The sequence below is a fragment of the Ylistrum balloti genome, unplaced genomic scaffold (assembly GCF_031769215.1).
Source record: "Ylistrum balloti isolate Yb309-2 unplaced genomic scaffold, AGI_CSIRO_Ybal_v1 Utg370090, whole genome shotgun sequence".
Lineage (NCBI taxonomy): Eukaryota > Metazoa > Mollusca > Bivalvia > Pectinida > Pectinidae > Ylistrum > Ylistrum balloti.
This window is the reverse complement of record NW_026782122.1, coordinates 230,086-243,615: the sequence shown is the minus strand read 5'-3', so window position 1 is coordinate 243,615 and position 13,530 is coordinate 230,086. Positions and strand designations below refer to the sequence as shown.

General features: G+C 34.7%; 1 protein-coding gene across 1 annotated transcript in view; it reads left to right on the top strand.

The window, feature by feature from the left end:
• The first annotated feature begins 1,173 nt into the window (after positions 1–1,173).
• Positions 1,174–13,530, top strand: part of LOC132549916 (peroxisome proliferator-activated receptor delta-like) — a 55,440-nt gene continuing 43,083 nt past the window's right edge. The window contains exon 1 of the mRNA XM_060213903.1: positions 1,174–1,237. Within this exon, the coding sequence (XP_060069886.1) occupies positions 1,174–1,237 (64 nt within the window). The remainder of the gene's footprint in view (positions 1,238–13,530) is intronic.

The following is a 13,530-nucleotide window of genomic DNA, read 5'->3' as shown; positions in this document are numbered from 1 at the left end:
TCTGTTTAAAATTCACAATATTAATGCATGTAGCAGTGCATAATGAACCTACGTCTACGGATATCATGCTCCATGACACAAATGCTTTACACTAGACAGCATTTCATAGACCAGAGCTGTATTGACAATGTGCCTACGTCATCGACCCAGTTTCTGATGAGTTCAGCTAGCTTGCTTGCTAGTATGGATATTTCTGAATTTCTCAGTTGAAGGTTTCTGTGATATCAGACAAGGTATTCTGAGGAGAGTTCAGCTGTAGGTATATATATATATATATATGGTGTATATAAATATATATATATATATTAAGAATATGACAATGTTAATTGGTGTGCAGTGATGTAGAGAAATTTTAGAAGGTATTTATCTATATCGGTCAGACAAGGTGATATCATTTAGAGAACAGAACAATCCTTCATTGGATGTATATTTAAATACATGGTTTTCAATACTTTTGAAAAAATTCTAGATTACTATTATGGAAGGAATTAATATTAATTTGAGTGTCGTAGTCCTTTCTAGACAGCTATGATGTGTGTGTCTGGATTGGATTACCCTGTTGGAGCCCTAGGATGTCACACTGTGTCCATCTGTTGAACACTGACCTTGTGTTATCAGGAACATTAACCTGAGTTGACCCTTAGCTACCACCTGACCTGATATACCCTCTATCAGTATACAACGACCTTACCTTATCTGACCTCTACTCTAGCTTGACCAGTTAAGGACCACTGGTCATTTCGATTTAGGTAGACAGGACATGCTACGGTTTGAATTTGTGTATAAATAACCTTCTCATACAGGTAATGATTGAAGATACTATGTATATCAGTACACGTGTACTGTCAGTATTTGTGTAGCTCTTTAGGGATCTATGTTTACTATGTGTGTGTGTGTGTGTATGTGTGTGTGTGGTGACACCATGTGAGTTCTATAGGGTATCAAATTTTACTACAGCGTTGTGTTTTCACTGCTTAAGTTTACCAATATGTTTGTCCTGGATTGTTGATATTTTTTAGCTAAAGCTGATCGATAAATTGGAAATACCTTACAAACATGCTTCAGTTGTAATGACATTGTGTGTTTAGTATATAAATAGATTACTGGTGATAAAAATATCAGTGATAATGTGACAAGAATTTTACTCACCTCCTAGGATTTCACAAGAAAGCCATGTCAACAGCCTTGTTACCAAATGGAATTTTCACAGAGTTTAGTCTGCAACATGAGCATGAAGGTATTTATAATTTGATGTATTCATTTTCTACAATTCTAATACAGACTCATTAGTTTACTAAATGTGCACTGTATTTCATTTTTCATTTCTGCACCATTCAATTCTACATCTTTGAACTGTTTGGCCATTAAATATTACGTCATGTTTTATCACATTAAACCAAATTCAAATGCTGTTTCTTCTTGTCACATAAAATTATGTTTGTTCTTAAGGAAAAAATTACTAGAAGTTTCTAAATTGATCTGGTGAATTCTTTACATTTTCCATTCTATTTGTACAAATTGTTCCAATAGTTTTTTCAATATATACAACTTCTTCTTATGAACCATTTTAGTCTAGGGTCATTGTGTATATCTGGTAGATCCTTGCCCCTGCAAAATGATTTTGAAAAGTTCATGAAAATTCAAGATTAGTTAATTAAATACTTTTTTATTAATCTTTTTTTAAAAGAATATTCATGTCGTTCCAAGTTCATGAGTCAAATATTTCCTGAAAGTTTTATGAATTCATTATACCATTAATAAAAAAATATCTTTCATGAACTTTTGATACATAAAATTATACAAGAACTTTCATGAGCTAATTAATGCATTATACATGAAATGTCTCAGTTAGGAGTGTTTTGAAGATATGTATGAACTTCAAACTTCATGAATCATTAAATCCTGGACACTTTCTGTTCTAATTTAAGCATACTGTTTCCGTATTACTGCCATAGAATTGCACTACTTTAGCATTGCTTTACCATTTCTGAAGCATTATGTAGAATTCATGGAATACTGTCTTAACACTTGCATCTATAGCTGCCCACTGGAAAACTCTTTGAAAATATTCTGTTGACAATTTTATGGATGGTACATCCTATAAAAGTAGAAACAAGTTGTTTTCCAACCGTTTAACTTTTGCGTACATTTTCCATTACACTTCTGTACAGTTTATAGCATCTTCTTGTAACTTTAGCATTTTCTCGGCGTTTGTGTCCTTGACGGAAAAAAGAAGATGTATCATCAACAAAATATTGAGCATTGAGTAAAATTTTAATATATCTCGACTTAATGAATCCATTACCAGCAACATGACATATTAGAACATAATTGCAGTATGAACTTCATGAATGTATCAAATATCGTAAGAAAAAAATATTGCATCACAAAAAGGCAGAATCATTACTCAACTGCGCCACGGACCATTGACCACGGCTATTAGTCGTGCCTTCAATGATCAGTATAGTTTTTTTCTTGTATCAGATTAAATAAATTTGAATTTGTCAATGATCTAAAAATGTATACTAGTATACATTGTCTTTTATGCACCAAAAAAAAATGAGATTGGTAATCCAACTTGGTTATTAACAGTTCCTTTATATTGAGAAATGCGTATGTATATGTCAAACGTAATTCAGTGAACTGTGACACCTATAACAGATGATATCTTTCAAACACAGTCAGTATTCCTGACACAATATGCCACCTCATATTCAAAGATTTTACTTGCTTCCAGTTGTCATTGAACTACAATCAGTCCAGACGACAATGATCAGGCTTTCATCAGAACACATCTGATACTTTGCATACAATTTACAGGGAGTACTAGGTAGTACTGATGGAGCATTTGCGTAATTGCTGTCGAATATTGAAATGACTTTGACAAAGTGAAAACAAAATGCATGGCCGCAGAAATGTTGAATAATTATAAAATTTCAAGACTATTTGTATGGACTATAGTGACACTGAGGATACATTTTGTCCCTCACCTTAAAGAAATATGTTGTACCCTAAATTCAGGACAAAACATTTTTAGTTCACCTGACATACTACAACATCCATCGTCTGTCTATTCATCAGCCCATTTATCTGTTTGTAGGTCAACTTTTCCTACAAATCGCTACTGGTCATCAACAACTGAATTTGAAGACCAAATGTGGTCAGAAGCATCCTTTGGAGTAAATATAGAATAATCTTCCAAATTCTTCTTCTGCAGGAGTTATTGGATTTTTAGGCTGCCTGAGCCGAAGGCTCATGGTGACGCATTGCAATCATGATTTGTCTGTCGTCGTGCGTCGTTATCTTTTCACATATTCGACTTCTTAAGAACCACTGAATGGATTTTAACCAAACTTGGCACAAAGCATCCCCATGGGAAGCCGTTTCAAGTTTACAAAGAATAAGGGCACGGCCCTAATAGGGGCCCCAGGAGGGGGAAAAAGGGGGTAAAATTAGGTAGATCTTTAAAATCAGGTCAAAAACGGCCCCACTAGGGGGTGCTCAAAAGGGTCAAAATTTCAACTTTGACCGATTTCAACCAAATTTGGTAGAAAGCATCCATCAGTGAAGGACATATGAAATTATGTTGAAAAAAGTGATTGGGGCCCCAAAGTGGTGTAAAAGGGGCCATATGTAAAAACCTTCTTTAAATGACTTCTTCTCAAGAACCAGTGGATGGATTTTCAAGAACCACTGAGTTAATTATGTCAAAACTTGATACAGATGTTCAACACAATGTCCTACATAAGTGTTATTACTTTTTGGTTCGATTCAAAACCCAAGATGGCTGTCATGACCTCTGATTAGCTGAGACATTTTCAACTTGTCAAGAGTCAAGAACCACTGGGTTGATCATATCTAAACTTGATACAAATGTTCTACACAAGGTCCTGGCAAGTGTTTTAACATTTGGGGCGATTCAAAATCCAAGATGGCCACCCTGGCCTCTGTTTGGCTAAGACATTTTGGACTTCCTCTCAAGACCCACTGGGTGGATCATGTTCAAACTTGGTACAGATGTTTTACACACGGTCCTGCACAAGTGTTGTTAAATTTTTGCAACATTTTAAAATCCCCAGATTATTGACATATATTCCTCAGGTGACCATTAAGGCCCCTTGGGACTCTTGTTCTGTTTACTTCCAGCAGTTGACAAACTTTCTCATTAAATTGGAATCAGCTGTTTGGCTATTCCAATAGTTGTCTGGCTGTTTCTTCAGCATGTATAACATCCAATGAATAAGGATTATTGGGGTTTTTTTAAGAAGAATAGATAAAGAACAAATGCTCCCAAGATGTAAATATAAGAAGTGATTTTTCATTTTTGTTGTTCGCTTGAGTGTAAACCGCATCTTTTAACAGATATTTCAAAATGACACAATAACATCCGTCATTCAAAATATCTGTTAAAAATGCAATTTAAACACCAGTAAACATCAAAATAGAAAAATTATTTCTTAACTAAAATTAGTCTCATTTGTGTTTACAAAGCATATCCTTGAGTCTTCTTTTGTATTTTTCATAATAAATAGGGATAGATTGTATAGTTAGTGTAATCTAAATCATGGACATAGGTACATAAGATATCATGTATCCAGCATAAAATAATCGTAAATGTTTTATTAAATATGACCCAGCATAGAATATTATGATATTTGTTTAAATATGACCCAGCATAAAATATTTATAAATATTTCTTTAGATTTGACCCAGCATAATCATTATAATATTTGTTTAGATATGACCAAGCAGAAAAAAATTATAAATCTTTGTTTAGATATGACTCAGAAGAAAAAATTTATAATTATTTGTTTAAATATGATCCAACATAAAATATTCATAAAAAATTCATTTAGATATGACCCATTAAAATTCATAAATCTTTGTTTAATTTGACTTCGCATGAAAGCATTTATAAATATTCATTTAGATATGACCCAGCTTAAAAAGATTATAAATCTTTGTTTAGATTTGACCCAACATATAATATTTATAGATATTTGTTTAGACATGCCATAAGGTCTGCCTGATAACTAGTTGACTGTTGATAATCAAATGCAGATAGTCTTGAAAACTCCCAAGGCCTAGAGGCACGATATTTGGCTTGTAGGTTGCTTGGATGATGTTCAACAAAAGTTTGCAAAAAGTGACTTTGACCCAAAGACCACAAAGGTCAAATTTGTTTAAACAATCTCATTAATGGAAAGGCCTAGGAGCATGATATTTGGCTGGTAGCATTCTAGGATGATGTCCAACAACGAATGTGAAGAAAGATGACTTTGGTCCTTATTCAAGGTCACAGAGGTCAAATTTCTTAAAAACTTTCAACAGCTTTTCATTATTAACCGAATGCCTAGAGACATGGTATTTGACTGATAAGTTGCTAGGATTAAGCCCAACAAAAATTGCAAAAAAAATTACCTTGACCAATAGTGAAGATCACAAGTGTCAAATTTGTTAAAAACTTTAAAACTTCTGACTAACAGATGGGTGATTGGTTTGGTGGATAAAGCCCAACGAAGTTTGCAAAAAGAAATTAATCTTATTTAAGGTCACAAGGGTCAAATAATGATAATGTTACAAAAAGAATTGACCTTCGCCCATATTGAAGGCCACAGGCCACCTAAGGCCTGAGGGGTGGGGCTGAAAAGGGGGAATTTTGCTGGTTCTTTAAAATCCTACTTTTCCTGTAGGAATGATTGGATTTTGCCCAAAATTGGTCAGAAACATATTTGGGAGACAGGAAATCAATTTGGTATAAAATTTTGATCTCAGTCCCCCAGGGGGCGGGGCCTAATAGGGGAAATAAGAGTAAATTCTTTGAAATCCAATTCCTGTAGGAATGAATGGATATTTCCCAAATTTAGTCTGAAGTATTCTTTGGAGAAGAGGAATTAGACTCTCAGTTCCCCAGGGGCCTTAGGGGCAGGGACCAAAAGGGGAAAGTCAGCAATTTCTTTAAAATCTTACAACTCCTATAAGAATAATTGGATATTGTCCAAATTTTGTTTGAAGTATTTGTGGGTGAAGGGGACTAAGTTCTGTATAAACAGTGCATTCTGGCCCCCAAGGCAAAAGGAGAGGCCCAATTGGGGAAATGTAAATTCTTAAAACATCCTTCCATTCAATGATAATTTTGTTTGTCATATTTGAAATTCTTCATTAAATGGCTGAATAGTTAGATTTTGCTAACTCTATATAGAAAATTTCATGAAGAGTTCATGAAATATTTGATGAATATTCATGAACGTTATTTATGAATTCAAAACTATAACAGCAGTTTTCATTATTCGTGAATCACTCATGTATCATTCATGATTTCATCCTGTATTAGCCAATGTTTTGGATCAGAAATTACCTTGACCTGTACTCAGTGACACACAAAGGTCAGATATATTAAAAACATGTAGCTGGTACCATACATAACTGGATATAAGCCTGGGAGGCTATAGTTCACTGAAAATGGATGGGCTTATCCGAGGATAATACCCTATTGGCCGCCAAATTGTATTGTGAAATGGATGATTGTTATCAAATCCACATCAATATATATATGATTAAAGTAATTTTTAGGTCATCTGACCCAATGCTAGCATGCATCTGTCGTTCGCTGTTCGCAATTTCTTTAGCTCACCTGATGCTAATAGCCGAGTGAGCTATAGGGATCCGTCGTGTGTCAACTTTTACTATATATTGACACTATTCATGAACGACTGAACGGATTTTAATCAAGTCTGGTCTAAAGCATCCTTGGGGAAAGGTGAACCAAATTTTGGTAAATGGTCAGTCTGGGCCCCCTGTTGTCTAAGGGACAGGGCCAAGTAGGAAAAATCAATCGATTTCTTTGAAATCTATCTTGTTCACTAGGAATTGTGGAATATTGTCCAAAGTTGGTCAGAAGCATTCTTGAATGAAGGAAAATCAGTTTTGTCTCTTTTAAAACACTATTTCTGCTTTATGCCTCTGCGTATTTCATCCAAATTTTGGTCTGAAACACCATTGTGGTAGGGAATTATTTCTCAAACTCAGAAAGATGATTTGGCCACTTCATGACATGATTCTACAACTGTTTTTCATGAACAGTACCTACCATTTATGAGTTTCTGATACAGTCAAAGAATGTTCAAAATTTGAATTCATCAGATTTAATTATCAGACCACCATTAGTGAATTCAGTGGTTTGTCCATCCATTGGTCGATTCTCAGATGACCGTTGAAGGCCATGACCCTCTTGTATAAAAATTAATACAATTTGTCATTTATTCCATTCAGATCTTGACAGTGTACATAACAGGTCAAATTGTCAATTAAAATGTGTTGTGTTCTCGCTCCAGTTACAACATTATTTGTGAAGAAAAATATGGAAACATTTTATTTTGATGAATGTGATTTTTCTCTGCTTTTATTTTTCACATAAATATGAGTTAACAAAAAGAATAACACACAGAATGCTATTTAGGTCAATCTGTTTCCTTAACTTAGATTGCTTGCTTCATGGATAATACAGGTTATGTTGATGCTTTCTTCCTCATACTATTTGAAATTATACTAAATCAGGGGTATTTTGGCATAGTATAAGCACTTGACTCACATTGTGTCTCCTCTCTTCAAAAACAAGTAGGTTGAATATCAAGAGACAAATTTCAATATTGGCTGCCATGTTTACATGCCCAAAGTGGCATGAACAATAAATTTATGTGTAAAGAGATTGAGAAACTCTTACTTATTTTGGATGTATGTCTACTTTGTTGTAAGGAAGTGTTACCTTGATGAAATCTAATTAAATGTCCAACATTGTATTTGAATATGTCGGTCAAATGATATGTAAACACTTTGGAATCCGTGCAAACGAAAATTGACAATGACTTTACTCCATTTTTGTTTTTCATATTAAAGCTTCATTTTGAAATCAACTTTACAATTACAACTGTTGCAGTAATTTGGTCCAACGAGTTAATTAAAATCATATTATCTGTAATTTATTCTATGCAAACAAATGATTAATAGGTCGCCTGGTGACCCATTTTTGTTGCCTTCAATTAGTGCATGTGTCCGTCAACAATTTCAACTTTTTCTTGAAAACCACTTATTCAATTTCAATGAAATTTTGCAGAAACCTTCCTGGCATAAGATAAAATTGTGAACTATACAGTCCCCACCCCACAGGGGCCAGAGGGGCGGGGCCAAAAGGGGTCAAATTGACTTAGATTTCAAACATTTTCCTCTCAACGCCCAGATATGGTAGAATCAAATATTTTTCATGAATGGAATCATCTTAAGGTGTTTTAATGACCAAAATCTGTCTCACATTTTTTCCTATGGAAGAAAATGTTTTAGACTTTACTGTAAATTTCATAGAAAAATTGAATTTTTGAGCATAACATTGATTATTCCCTGGAAATAAGAATTATCGGTATATGATGACTGTTTTGACATTACTGTTTCATGACACTTGATAACTTTCCTTTAACCTTGCTATTCAATATTGCTTATCTCAGGTGATCGTCAAGGTCACTAGACCTCTTGTTTCTCTCATAAGGCATGAGCTTTCAGCTCATCACAAATCTAGATAAAATAATTGTTGTGTGTCTTGGAAGGTTTAACAAAAAACAAACACATTTGAATTTTGATTATAACTTGATGAGTAATGACAGCAATAAACATAATTGTTTTTCATCAGAAAAGTGACATCTTTTCTCTTTTTAAGGGAAGGATCATTTTCACACTGTAATATTTGCTTTTTTCATGATGAATTAAACATTTCAAAAGTGGAGTGGTTCAAGGTCATAATATTTAGTAGGTAGTATACTGGAATAAAGAGATTTTCAAAGTTTGTTTAAATAAAAGGTCATTGCCTGGGATTGATGTGATAAAAATCTTCAAGCAACATTTTACGCATGAATGCCAGTAACTAGAAGCCAAGGGTACGGAGGGGATTTCCCTTATCTTCTAACTTCCTGATAAGATCATGTTCTTGTTTTGTTATACAATAATTGCCCTAGGACTGGGTTGACATGAAAATTTGACAACCTGAGAGACAACATAACCCAGATTAAAGGCAATGATGGTTTCATAATTTGGCAAAAACCTAACAAATAAATATATTGGGAAGTCAATATGTCAACATACAAGTTGTCGAGCTCACCTGTTACAGCTTGAGGGTTTCTAAAGGAATTTACAGCCTCATGAATAACCTAAGTTCTCCTGCATTAATTTTGCCATTTCTTCGTCTGTGTTCTGACAATAGCATCAACCAGCAGACATTGTTGTTGTTACCAGTGCAGTCAGAACTCTTCAGAATGACTGTAGACGTAACAGCTAGAGGAAAGTTCTGAGTGCGCCATGGGGCTCACAAAAGGATGACTCTTGGGCAATATAACAATTGAAGGGTGATTTAGAGAAATTCAAATTAATACAGTTATTGTTGATGACACTAAATGACATTGTAGATTGCATAAGATGATGTAGATAACATTGTAGATGACAGAAGATGACAGATGACATTATATATGGCAGAATATGACAGATGACATTGTTGATGGCAGATGACATTGTTGATGGCAGATGAAATTGTTGATGGCAGATGACATTGTTGATGGCAGATGACATTGTTGATGACAGATGATATTGTAGATGGTTGAAGATGACATTGTAGATGACAAATTACATTAGATGACAGATGACATTGATGATGACATTAGATGACAGATGACATTGTAGATGACAGAAGATGACAAATGACATTGTAGATGGCAGAAGATGACAGATGACATTGTAGATGGCAGAAGATAACAGATGACATAGTAGATTACATTAGAGGGCAGATGACATTGTAGATGACATTAGATGGCAGATGACATTGTAGATGGCAGAAGATGACAGATGCCATTGTAGATGGCAGAAGATGACATTGTAGATGACAATGCAGATGACATTATATAACATTGTAGTGCATTATACAAGCATATTTACTCTAATTTTAAATATATTTTTAACTATAAAATATGATAACTGAATGCTAATGTATACCCTGAAGATTAATTCTTTCACATTTGCATTGTAAATTCCTATGCGTGCAGTTTCCGTATTTACAATGAAGAGCAGAGTTTAATGTACAAAATATTTCATCCATGACAGCCTTACAAGACATTCCTGTCTATTTTCTAAGTCTGCTTCTGGTGTTTTAATTTGTCATGTCTTTAACCCTTGATAATAATAGACTTTAGCGTAATGAACGACCTCATTACAAAGTTATTGTCGTTATAATGATATCATTACTTCAGTCATGGTTGACAACACCAAGGGACCTCACACCTGGCTGCTTATTAAGTTACCTGGCCTGAAGGGTCAGGATGACCTATGGCTATCAGGATACATCTGTTTCTTATATGTGCTGTGTATAAACCTTTCATATTTTTAATTGCTTTTCAAGTTTCTTTAATTGAACCTGCTCAATGGACCTGCAATGGACCTGCAATGGTCCTGACGAATCTTACGGTTAGTCCAAAATCTAAAATGGCCACCATATTCTTGGTTCCCTGAACAGCACCTTTTTTCAGCTTGTTGATTTCTACCAGGTAGATTAAGCTGAGATGGGCCTGGGAAACTAATATGGCCACCATGCCCAGCATCTTGAAACACATTTTACACTTCTTCCTTTAAGTTCCATTTGTGTCATTAAGTTTGTGGGAATATTGAGAAACTGCAATGGAAACTGTTCTTCTTTTTTACTGCTAAAACTTGTTTTAATTATTTACTGTTTCTACTTCTACAACTGCTGTTACAGAGATATCTTATGTCAGATGACTGTTAAGGATCATGGGCATCTTGTTATACACGATTTACTTGATATTGAGGCTGATACATCATGTTTTCTATTATAATGTTTGATCCTCCACTCTTCCTGCCTCAGCCTCCATCTTCACCTCCTCTTCCTCATCCTCTTCCTCATCCTCTCCTCTCTTCCTCATATCAATTAATGATACAGATATAATAATTATAGATAGTGAATTCATACTTCTCCATAATCCTCTGTGACTTAGCCGATCAACTTCACCTAATTTTAACCTTTTTCTATGAAGAAGTAAATTTTTAGATCATCTGAGACAAAGTGTCAAGTGACCCATTGTGATCATCATTTGTCCAGCATCATTCGTTATTCATCATAAACAATTTAGATTTTCAACTTCTTCTAAAAAACGAAAAAGGTCAAGGGTCATTTTATTGGGCGAGTAGCATGCTGGGATATAGGCCTACCAAGTTATACAAATGAATGACTTTGACCTATTTTGAAATTCACACGGTTCAAATGTGTTAAAATCATTCAACCTTCAACTTCTTCTCAATAATTAAATGGTCCAGGGTCATGATATTGGGCCAGTAGCATGCTGGGATGAAGGGTCATCATATTTGCTCAAATGAATGACCTAGACTTTCATTCAAGGTCATAGGGATCAAATGTATTGGAAATCTTTAAACAACTTCATCCTAATAACCACATTGTCCAGGGTCATGATATTGGACCAGTAGCATGCTGGGATAAAGGGCTATCATCTTTGTTCAATTAAATGACCTTGAATATCATTCAAGGTCACAGGGGCCAATATATTAGAAATCTTTAAGTGACTTCTCTGTAGTTGTCAGAGTCGAGTGACTTTTCTGTAGTTGTCAGTCAAGTGACTTCTCTGTAGTTGTCAGAGTCAAGTGACTTCTCTGTAGTTGTCAGTCATGTGACTTCACTGTAGTTGTCACATTCGAGTGACTTCTCTGTAGTTGTCAAAGTCAAGTGACTTCTCTGTAGTTGTCACAGTTAAGTGACTTCTCTGTAGTTGTCAGTCAAGTGACTTCTCTGTAGTTGTCAGAGTCAAGTGACTTCTCTGTAGTTGTCAGATTCAAGTGGTTTCTCTGAACCATTTACGCATGTGTCCTCTATACTTTGGAATCTAGTAGGTTTTGCATGACACCCTGACAATGTACACGGAGTAAGGAACTAGACGCTGTGCTTGGAAGCTGCTTATAGATGCTTCAGACACGAACAAAGATTTAAAAGATTAAAACTAACTGAACGTTCACACAATAGATGGAAACATAATTTTCCAGACTAAAAAGCATGCTTAATAGTTGGATAGGCACATTTTAGGCTAAATGTAACCCAGTTGTGGTTTCAGCCTACTTTCACAACCTCTGGAAGAAGATTTTACTAGTAATTTGCTCCGGTTTGCAGAAAGTTCTCCGAGGCAGGACACAGAGTTAGGGGATAATTGACATTTATTCTTAATGGGTCTTAAGCCAAGTGATTATCAGCGTAAAGACTCTTACAAAGACATATCTTAAATAATCAATATAGTTAGTGCTACGAGACAATCAGGTGTTATACAACAAATTTTTAAAAATTGACAGACAAGGTGTTCATGACAGTATTCTGAGATAGATTTCAGTCAATGCATTTGCTCTGGTATGTAGAGGATTCACCAAGGCTGGATAATATAACAGAATTATGATATCATTGACATGTTTCTTAGCTATCGTATCAAAAATCAGCAACGAGTGATAATCAGGGACAGTAGGAGTTATAAAGAATCTTTAGAAAATGTGAAATAATCAATAAAGTTAGCGACATCATAGATATGATCACAGTACACCATGTTGATATTTGTAAAATTGATCCAGTAGTGAAGGGTTGACTTTTCCTAGATTTTTACGGTGGAGCGCATTGTGTACTACACTTGAATGGCAGCGTCGTCAGTGATGCATATCTTAACTGCTAAATAAAGTCAGTGACATCAAAAGATATCTATTTAATATAATTATAATGTTATTTATATACAAAGTTTCATATATAAAAAAATGACCTAGTTGGGACGATTTTATTCTATAGAGAACAACAGCTTGACATGCATCTGTATAATACCACGGGTTATCATGACGTGACTTTAGATACTTTGCTTAAAATTCTAAAAACAAGTTAGCAACATGAAAATGTGTAGTGTTGATTGATAATAGTCCATCCTTGTACAGAGTTTTATGTTGATATTTGTAAAATTGCTTGAGTTGTGATGAGATAAATTTTTTTTCCTCAGCCGCCAATGATTCACATGTGTATAGGTATCACATTTAAGAGAAGCATTATTTTATTCTTAGGTTTTGTTATGTGTTGATTTTTTTAGGGAATAAAATCGATTTCAGGAAAGAATTCTCTCTATAATTGTTTTATGACTTTTATTAGAGACATGTATAACACACCAGTCTCTGGTTATATTTTCTTAGTCACATATTATCATGCACATCACAGGTAATGACGATCTTTGTGAGTGAAGCTTTCTCTTGTGTCCTGCTGTTACATTGTGCGCATGTCGGCTGACACAAACTGAGGCCCCAACTCTGTATTGCAAGCAATCAGCATGCGGAGCAGGGAATGTAGACACTTTCACTACTTCTTTTGATAAGATAATTGCTTGAAATATAATTTTAATAAAAAACAAACCTGCAGTCATATGACCTGGAATGCAGAGCCTGCATACTACTTTGTCA